Source organism: Sesamum indicum, linkage group LG9 (assembly GCF_000512975.1).
Source record: "Sesamum indicum cultivar Zhongzhi No. 13 linkage group LG9, S_indicum_v1.0, whole genome shotgun sequence".
Classification (NCBI taxonomy): domain Eukaryota; kingdom Viridiplantae; phylum Streptophyta; class Magnoliopsida; order Lamiales; family Pedaliaceae; genus Sesamum; species Sesamum indicum.
In genome coordinates this window covers 6,627,472-6,636,978 of record NC_026153.1, presented here as the reverse complement: position 1 = coordinate 6,636,978, position 9,507 = coordinate 6,627,472, and the positions used below count along the sequence as shown (strand labels likewise).

The following is a 9,507-nucleotide window of genomic DNA, read 5'->3' as shown; positions in this document are numbered from 1 at the left end:
TTTAGTGGAATTGCAAACCTTCGTACCAAACGCGCCCTTACATCCAACACAGGCCTCATGAGCCCTCTGATCCTGGTGGGGCCTACCGTGAGAAAACCCGAAAAAGGACAAATCGGGCTGACCCGTGAAAGCCCGCCCATATGGTAAATCAAAAAACCCTAACCAATATCTCAAAACCCTAATCACCCTCTTTTTTCCCTCCTTTTCTCTTCGTCACACACAAACTCCGCAGCGGGTGATTCGCAACCAGAAAAACGGAAGCCTTCTCGGAGTGGATGTTTGCTTGCGGGATTTTATACTTTTCCTTTTTCTAATAATTCATTGTTGGTCACTTCAAGAAGTAATTTCCGTGTTTTTGCGGAATTGAAAGCTATAGAAATGGAGCAGAGGTTGTCTAATACGTGGCGGATGACAGTGAATGAGAAGAAGTTCATCGAGACAGCGCTGCTTTCTGACCTTAGAATCGATGGACGTGGGCCTTTTGATTACCGGAACGTGACAATCCAGTTTGGTAGGTAAGAGTTCTTGAGTCGTTTTTGGAATATCTGGTTATGAATAATTTCTTGGCTTTTAATTTTGCCTGCGAAATGGTGTAGCAAGCATTCTTTGGCGGTTCAAAGTAGTGGTTTTTATTTTTGTCGTTTCTGAGAGACGGAATCTCATTATTGGAGTTGATTGTCATTCTCTTTCATGTAAGAAATGTGTACCTTTGTAGTGATAATTCATGCTAAGACCTAACCGGCTTCCCTCGCAAGTCTCCCTCTTGTAAAGGGAGCCCCCCACCTCCCATAGCAACACGCCTAGCTGGAAACACTCAACATATATTTTCAGTTTTGCTAATGGTTTATAATTCTTGTGCCCGATATTGCTTGCATGTAGTGCTTGTGCTTCATTTGGTCTATGATAAGATGATGTGAAGCAAAAGTTTAGATAATTTGTCTTTGGATGGAGCTTCTTATGCTCCTATAGGGATTTTCATTCCATTGGCACTCCAGTTCCAAGTCTTAAAAGGAATAAAACAGAAGAAAAAGTGATGGCTCATGGTAGTAAACCTTTGTCATTTGCTCCAGTTTGGCTGCACTGATATGAAGTTACCTTCATTAGGGGCTTTTATCACCTCATTCTTCTCTCTCTTTCTCTGCCCTTTGCTCTGTGATCGTCAAACCATCAGATTGTCAATTTTTTGCGTTTGTTACTCTAAGATTTAAGAGTGGTGTAGATAAAAGTAGAAAGCTGTTAAGGTAATTTGTCTATTTTCAAATTGAAATTTGTGGATGCTATTACATTTTTGAGTAGTGTGTAATAGGCAATTAATAGCAGTTCTCATAACTTTTATTAAATGGAGAAAGAAATGTGCAAATTCTGTCATATTCCGAATATTCTGTTATTTTCTGGTTTTGTTATTTCTTCTTTCTGTACTCTTCAATATTTCTTATTTGGATAAGAACATAAAGAAATGGAGATATTTAGCTACAGAATAAAATTTTCTGATGCTGAAAATTTGGATGTGTCTCATGATCTGGGATACTCTTATGGGCATGGGGATCTCAATATGGCCTTGAAATATTGGTGTGTGCACAGTGAAGATGGCTCATCTGAGGTGCAGCTGGGACAGACTCGGGTAATGGGGTTCGCAACTTCCCAACTGGCGCAACCTTATCGCGACCGCCCTAATGAGGGAACACTTGCAATATTCACCGAGTTCTCTCCAATGGCCGATCCTTCATTTGAAGCTGGTCGTCCCGGGGAATTTGCTGTGGAGTTGGGACGCATAATTGATCGTGGGTTGAGGTAATCTATAAAACAGTATTGTCTTGTTCTCATTGTATAGCGTGTCTTCCAGTCAAGTTTGGATTTTGCTAGTTGAAATTTATGGAGCTGGAATGTTTTCAGCTTAGTTGAAAGTATGGAGTTAATTTGGCTAGACTTAATTTTGTTAGAGCCCTTTAATTCATTTTGCTTGTTGCATGAAATAGAAAATAGCTCACAACTTGAATTGGTTACTTCTTTTATATTCAATCATGACAAGTGTGTTACAGGGAGAGCAGGGCTGTGGACACAGAATCACTTTGTGTTGTTGCGGGGAAATGGGTGTGGTCTATTCGTCTTGATCTCCACATTCTAGACAATGGCGGGTAAGTTATTCATATATGTCTTTTTAATTCCAAATGCATGATTTGCACACTTCTGGGAGCCATTATATGCTGTCTTATGGGCATCTCTCTTTTCCTTGAGCACAGAAATCTTGTTGATGCGGCCAATATTGCTGCTTTGGCTGCTCTCTTGACATGCAGAAGGCCAGAGTGTACATTGGGGGGCGAAGATGGTCAGGAAGTTATAATACATCCACCTGAAGTCAGTTCTTCTCCTTATTTAGATGATTCTCAAAGATGTCAATTCTTATTGTAATGAGTTCAGCTCCACTTATATTTGTTATGCAATCTGTGAAGATTATGTGGAATCATGAATCCTCTTTCTGCATAATGGTTAGCAATTCTTCATTTAGTATATCAAGAAGTTGCTTCTGCTGTTGCTTTGTATGCATTATGCATTTAAGTTCGAATAGAGAAATTCATATGATTTTAATGCATAAAGCAGCTTCTTGATAATCGAAAGTACATTTGCTTAATTATGAATAAGAGGGGCTCTGGTGGGAACTAAATTACTCTGGCCGTATGTCTTTTCCGGAAATTTGGATTTTATGGGCTTCAAATTCCTGTTGGTGTTATGGCAGGTGAGGGAACCACTTCCATTGATTGTGCACCACCTCCCTATAGCAGTGACCTTTGGATTTATTGGTAATGAGAGTACAGTGGTAAGCAAAGGGAAAGGAGTTTAATTTTTCCCTTGATTTTTCTTTTCCTTATCTCGTACTCAATGAGTTGCATCAAGTGGTAGATTGTTGTGTTTGCACTTGTGCTGCTAGGTTATTGACCCATCACACTTTGAAGAAGCTGTTATGGGCGGAAAGCTGACTGCTACCCTTAATACCAATGGCGATGTCTGTGCTATTCAAAAAGCTGGAGGGCAAGGTGTAATACAGACTGTTATTATGCAATGCTTGCGTATTGCATCCGTGAAGGCTGCTGATATAACAGGCAAAATAAAGAAAGCTGTCAGTACTTTGAGTCTTTATTGAATAGATGCTTGAACTTGTCTTCTCTATATTTCATGTCCTCTTTTGCTTTCAGCTGAATGATAATTGCTTTTGGTATTGACCTGCTGCTGCTTTTTTTACCTGATGATTAGGATATGTTCTCATAAATAGGACCTAAGATCGATGCTAATCACAGACTGTCCTATTTGAAGTCTTAGATCTCCTGAGGTCTAAAATGTTTTTGGCTCTAAGTTATTTGTGTATTAAATAAGTAGGATTTTGTTTCTGTAGTCACTGTCTGCAGTCACCTTTATTTTTAACTTGTGCTAATACTTGCTTTTCATAATTTGAGAGGTTACCTTACCTTTCCTAGATATGGAAAGTTAGGTCTAAATACCAGTACTTTATGGTACTGAATTGTGGATATTTTCTGGAAGTTAGTGTGGTTAGGGAAATGACAACAAACATGTGTGAAGAGATTGCAAATACTCTAGAGATACTTTCTGTTGCTTGAAGTTTATTATCCTTTTTCTGCAGGTTGAATTGTACAACACTGGAAGAGCTTTGAGAAAGATCAAACGGCACCCTGGTTCTGTTGATGTGAGCGAAGCTGCTTCAAGGGGAGTTTATAATATATCAACGGAAATGGAGAAACCTAAACTGAAAAAGGAAGATGAAAGTATCAAGCAAACTGATGACATGGAGATTGAAGCCCCGCCATCTAATAAAGAGGGAAGCAGCTTGGGAGATAACAAACCTAAATCTTTCATCGGCGGACCATCTACTTGGTAGATATTCCATTTTAGACTTTTTATAAGCTTATCAAATGTATCTCTTGAATTCCCTTGGAGAGTGGTCTGAAATTTCCCTTCTGCTAAAATGAAATCTACATTTGCAATCTATTAGAAAGGCGCGTGTTTGCATGTGGGCATATTCATGTACAAATATGTGCCGCAATACATGTTTCACATTAAATGAATTGGGATGCATGCTTAACATGCATTTCTTTCCTGTGCTACTTTTGCTGAAAAATGATTGCTGTTTTGCAAGATGATGCAAGTATATCGATAAGAACATGGGATTGTAATTCTTTATTGGAAGTGGAACTCCTTGTAATACAGAATATAAGTTGTTACCATTGTTGACAAGTTAGGTTTCTTAATGGTGCTAACGTGATAACCCAATAAGGTATTGCGATTGTTAGTGCAGCCTATGCCAGCACAAAGCGTGTACACAGTTTTGTACAACCTGTAGTGGCTAAGTTAGGCATCTCGAGCTTCAACAGAGTTTGTACAACCTGTACCTCGAGAACAGATGGGAAGTTTTTCTACTCAAGGTTGAGTGAGCTATTACCCAACCATGTGTTTTTTATTATGGTTTGAATATTTTCCGTTGCAGGGATCCATATTCAAAGGGTGTTGATGCTGATGAATTGAAGGCGTCTCTGGCTTCACGAGGTATTTTAATGGTCTTGTTGTGTTTTTTTATCGTCTTTGTAGCAGTGACCTTATAGACCCCTTTGCTGCACAAAGATGGACATGTCCAGATCTGTTGCTAGTTGAAGTTTTAGTCAGGTTGCCTACTTTCTTATTTTCCGAAGTAGAATCTGGACAAGACATTCTCTGTTTTCTTCATAAAGTTCCATGTCATCTGGGAATCCCTCAATCCTGGGCCATCATATCATGGATTTGTTTCAAAGTAGGTATTGGTTCACGAGGTAAAATGCGAGTTGCCAACCCCCAGAGCTTCCCCCTGTTGGATTTTGCCACCCTGGTTTTCATTTTTGATCTTGTGTTCTGATCGTGGATGGATGCATGATCTTCCAACAAGCATAGATAGTTGAAAGCTTTAGATGATAAATCTATTGCTGAAGTCTATGATGTTATTGATGGAAGGATTATACAGTTCTAATATGAGATCTGAGAACGTTGCACTAGAGAATATGAATTCAACTTCTTTGTCTTGTGCATTTACTTATTTCCCTCCTATTCCTCTGTCATCCTCCGGGATCATATTTCTTAGTTGCTTTACTGGTGATCAAGCAATATACTAAACTGTGTCGAATGCATTTTGTTTAATTTTCAGAGAAAACTTCCTATACTTAATTGATTCTGGTATATTGTACTTGTGTGCGGAGAGTTCCTTCTTAATTAGGTTTAAGCTAGGTCGCATCTCATAATCATTATTACTTCCTCGTAGGACTCTTGCATTGTATTTTTATACCTCTCTTCAGATGATCGGTGATGATCAGGCCAATAAATAATTGTTATTGTACGTTATGCAGCGTTAGCAACCCCCAACAAAAAGATGGATGCATTACCACCTGTAAAGCCTCAGTTTGGTGTAATGGATCAATCCCTTCGAGATGCAGATCCAGCACCTTTACCACAAGAGACTGTTGGAGCTGGAGCTGGAGAACAGACCAACAAGGCCAAGACGTTAAAGGATGCTGTGAAGCCTAAACACAAGAGGAAAAAGAAGAATTCCTCAAATACTGATGGAAGTTAAAATTTCAGCCGTTGACCTCTGTGCAAGAGTGTGTATATGTTTTCTCTCATTTTATCTTTATTGGTGATTTCATCTTTGATAATTACAAGTTGCAAACCTTTGGCCTATCTTCCAAGATGTCAAGTAAAAAGGTTTTTTGGAATCTTCTTGAAGTTCTGGAGCTGGGCAGTGGCCTATGGTTTCCAGAAACAAAAAGCTGTTAGTTTCCATAGTAGATTAAAAACAATGAGCTAAAGTCCAATCTCTAGCCCATCTAACTCTATTTGTTTCATCTGCAGGCACGGCTTAGAAAGACAAGGTTGTCTTGCTGCTGAATGTTAGCTCAGATGCAGTCTGGAAGTGCGATAGTTCTGTGATATGGAAGCAACACCTCGTCTGATATCTTGTCAATTTGATGGATTTTTCATTGTCTCTGTGACCATCTACCAGACGGGAATGAAGTTTGGTTTTTATGGAATTCCTGCTTGCAGACGAAGTTTCATGCCATCAAGAATGCAGGTTGATTGAGCTAAAGCTTTCATCTCCCAGGCTGCAGTTGAAAACTGAAATTTCACGAGGAAAACATGTAGAAGAATTGGCAGACATGGTAGCGAACATTTCTGTTGACCACCTCAGTAAACTCTATTTGATTGGCAATATATCAGATGGTGACTTAGTTCACTGTTATGCAGATACAGAATGTGAAGCTTGAGTGTATAGCCGATGTAAAATTGTGAAACCAGTAAACGCTACATTTCCGATGTGTTACTTTGTGGTCTATTTCAAGCCACTTAACTGGTGGGCTTGTGGGGAAAACTATTGATTTGAGACAAATACCCAACAATGGGAATTAAAAGCCTGGGATCCCTAAGACATCCAACTGAAAAGGAAAAGAAAATGTTAAGGTAAAAGATAATTGTGGATAAGATGGAATTGCTGCGGCTATATGAGCTTAGATTTGGGCATGTAGAAGACAAGAAGCTAGTTGTCCAGGGAATATTATCCACAAGAACTGAAATGGATTAATTACAGAAACAAATACATGAATAAGTTAAATGTCTATGATGGGGAACAAGTACAGAAGCAAATACAAACATCATGCACTAACTCCTATGTTAGCAGCTGGTCTAAGTCTCTGAATTAGTGAAAGATTAAGCAGTGGGCGCAGGAGGGGTTTCATGGCCTCATTGACGTCTAAGTGAACTAAATTACTTGAACAATTCATCCTGCTGCAAATGGATGTGTGGGATAAAAGCTCATGGGCTACTGAGATGTCTGATGTCGTCTTCCTTTGCATACCAGCTGGGTACTATCTTAGATGCAAATGGATAGAGGTCCTTGTATGAATTGCGAATCGTACCTTCAGCTACTCCGGTGGCAAGGCAAATATCTGCAATTGCCAGGAACTAACATGAGAACTCCACATGAAGATATAAGTACGTAGATGAAGGAGAAGTGGCTCACCCTTGAGAAGTTTCTTGTCGTCTGACAGCTGCGTTATTATGTAAATTATAGCCGCAGCTATGGATATAGGGCTTCTCCTGTAGGAATCAACAGTAGAATTCTTTAACAATAGTTTCAAGGTATCCTATGCCAACTGTACTTTCTAAGGAACAATTATGCATACACTCCAGACAAGATTAGAAAGGCCATAAGGTTGTTGAGGCAATATCAGACCAAGGCAAGGTGCTCAATAGCAAACAATAACCAGATGCACTTACAGGAGCCAAATGTATTGTCTAAGGAACTAAAGCAAAGATATGGACATAAGGCATTGAGAATAGAAATCTGGGATTTTATCAGAAGAAGAGTCCCCAATGCTGACTGACACACAAGGAAACTTAAAACACAACAGAAGCACCATCCAGCACAAAGACTAGCAGTATAGATACTTCACCATTACGGACAAAAGAGATGATTAGCACAAATGAAGATAAACAGAAAGCAAGCAAGAATCAACAGTAGGCAATTGACATCTGAGTGTTAACAATGAATAAAACTAGAATGACCAGAAGTCAGGAAGAGAAAAGCTGGAAACACACCTTATATCCAGCTCTTCTGATTTTTGGACTGCTTCTTGAGCAGCTTTTACTGCTTGATTAGCCATACTCAGATGTGAACAAAATCGTCTCTACAGTACAGCCAATTCATGTTATTCATACAGCCGTGGAAAATTAGAATAGGAAGCTCTATTAAGTGTGTGTATATGTGTGTGCAAGGGAGAGACAGAAGAGAATGGTTAATATTGCAACAAACTCACCAAAAAGTCCCCTGCATGAATTGTTCCCATCTCCACTGACTGGCCCATTTCCAACTCCAGCTGTTTCACAATGAACTCTTTTGCTCTGCCAATCTCCTTCTTGGTTGTCCCATTGGCAACAGAACAAATTTCTGTTTTGAAGCCACATGAGAAATAGTAGTAAAGAAATAATGAATCAGGACGACAACTTGGATTCTCTTACAGAGATCAACTCGCACCTTTCACTGTGCGTGGCTTGTCCTCTTGCCGGCAAGCAATGTAGAGGCAAGCAGCCAAAATAGCATCTTGATTTCGCCCTCTAAGAGGTTTCTGATCTTCGACCTTTTTGTATATCTCATTTGCCCGATCCTTGAAACCAACACCACATAGATCAAGATTGAAGCATTTTAAATCAATGATCTAAATACTTATCAGCCAGCGACCGGAAATATGAAGCCAGATGCATCAGGAGCAACGTTTGTTGTTATTGCTGTTAAACAACATTAACATACCAGCCAAAAAATGCACAAAGGCATGCGAAAAAAAGAACCATTTAAGCCGAGAAACAGGTTTGCAGAAGGATATACCTTTATGGTTGCAACAAGGCCCAACCTGAAACATCAAATATATCTTCATCAGAATCTGAAGAATGAAATGATACCCCTATATAAGTTCAATAGCATATAATAGTTGTTAATAAGTTTGAAACTTTTTTTAGTAAAAAAACCGACCAAATATATTTACTAGTGACAGTCTTATACACAATTTATCTCTAAATTCTGAAAAAAGATTGAAAGTTGGACTGACAAATTGGCCAGTCATCTGAACTCCAAACAAGTAAAGCTGTAAAGGACATGTATAACTCTCCTGAGAGCAGATTTTCACATCATAACCACAAAATCCACCGTTTAGAAGAGGAAAAAGAAATTGAATTAAAGCTAACAAAGAAAGATCATCAAAATTGAACCTAAGAAAGCAGATAGTCAGAACCAGACGAGAACAGGGTATGGACAAGGCGTTGTGTACATAGTGCATCAACGCTTGTACCTTTCTCCAAACTGTTTATCATCAACTCAATCCCAAAACGAAACAAGAAAGCGAAGCATAAATCTAATTCACAGCAAAACCCATTCACAAACAGCACAAAATTCAACAGCCAGAAAGGAAAAAAAGGAGCAACAAGCTCGCAAACCTATCCGCCATGGTAGCGATGGTCTTGAATGCTTGGATGATTGACCTATCCGGGTTAGACCCCCGGTTCTGCCACCTGCCCAAAGACGAAGTCAAATAGTCCGCCGACAACCCATTTGGCTTCGAAATCACGGTGGACAACCCACCGTCAGCCAGTAACGGGTTCGCCGGCCCGCCCACCCGAACCGGGTCGTTTTCCCCCGTTTCGTTCGCAAAAGTCCGCCACTCAGATGTCTCGTCGATGGAGTGGGCTTCCAACACAAGCCCACACTCGGAGCACACCGTGTCCCCCGCCGAGTGATCGAAAACCACCTCCGTCGGCCGCATGCACTCCGGACAATACGTATCCGCCATTCTTGGTTAGTTAATCTTCTACAGTCCCATGCATGCACCAAAACACCAATTTTTCAGCAGTGGTTTATGCCGATACAGTGTTTTCTTTTATCTCAATTTCTTACAATAACACAATTTTCATAGAGATAAGAAAGAAAAT

General features: G+C 39.7%; 2 protein-coding genes across 8 annotated transcripts; one reads left to right on the top strand and one right to left on the bottom strand.

Moving 5' to 3' along the window:
- LOC105170905 (exosome complex component RRP45B) lies at nt 167-6,443 on the top strand. 7 transcript variants are annotated; one of them, XM_020696765.1, is made up of 10 exons: nt 170-515; nt 1,582-1,791; nt 2,040-2,135; nt 2,241-2,355; nt 2,735-2,815; nt 2,927-3,115; nt 3,635-3,885; nt 4,496-4,554; nt 5,382-5,637; nt 5,884-6,443. In XM_020696765.1, the coding sequence occupies exons 1-9, from the start codon at nt 379-381 to the stop codon at nt 5,603-5,605; spliced, it is 1,362 nt and encodes a 453-aa protein (XP_020552424.1). In that variant the 5' UTR covers nt 170-378; the 3' UTR covers nt 5,606-5,637; nt 5,884-6,443. The 7 variants fall into 7 exon arrangements, with proteins under 7 accessions (XP_011090135.1, XP_011090137.1, XP_020552425.1 ...); XM_011091832.2 differs by having other exon boundaries at nt 171-515; nt 5,382-5,633; nt 5,884-6,441; XM_011091834.2 differs by having other exon boundaries at nt 374-511; nt 5,382-5,633; nt 5,884-6,442.
- LOC105170904 (transcription initiation factor IIB-2-like) lies at nt 6,584-9,507 on the bottom strand. Its single transcript, XM_011091829.2, has 7 exons — nt 9,016-9,507; nt 8,411-8,435; nt 8,063-8,192; nt 7,845-7,975; nt 7,627-7,715; nt 7,049-7,125; nt 6,584-6,974 (listed from the first exon to the last, which is right to left on the bottom strand). The coding sequence occupies exons 1-7, from the start codon at nt 9,366-9,368 to the stop codon at nt 6,841-6,843; spliced, it is 939 nt and encodes a 312-aa protein (XP_011090131.1). The 5' UTR covers nt 9,369-9,507; the 3' UTR covers nt 6,584-6,840.

Excerpts from the sequence above, each read along its gene's own strand:
- LOC105170904 (XM_011091829.2), bottom strand. The coding sequence starts at position 9,368 with ATGGCGGATACGTATTGTCCGGAGTGCATGCGGCCGACGGAGGTGGTT. Across the intron at positions 8,436-9,015 it reads ATCGCTACCATGGCGGATAG|GTTGGGCCTTGTTGCAACCA; the intron begins GTTTGCGAGCTT and ends TTGATGTTTCAG. Across the intron at positions 7,126-7,626 it reads TCAGAAGAGCTGGATATAAG|GAGAAGCCCTATATCCATAG; the intron begins GTGTGTTTCCAG and ends TGATTCCTACAG.
- LOC105170905 (XM_020696765.1), top strand. The coding sequence starts at position 379 with ATGGAGCAGAGGTTGTCTAATACGTGGCGGATGACAGTGAATGAGAAG. Across the intron at positions 2,356-2,734 it reads TTATAATACATCCACCTGAA|GTGAGGGAACCACTTCCATT; the intron begins GTCAGTTCTTCT and ends GTGTTATGGCAG. Across the intron at positions 2,816-2,926 it reads TTGGTAATGAGAGTACAGTG|GTTATTGACCCATCACACTT; the intron begins GTAAGCAAAGGG and ends TTGTGCTGCTAG.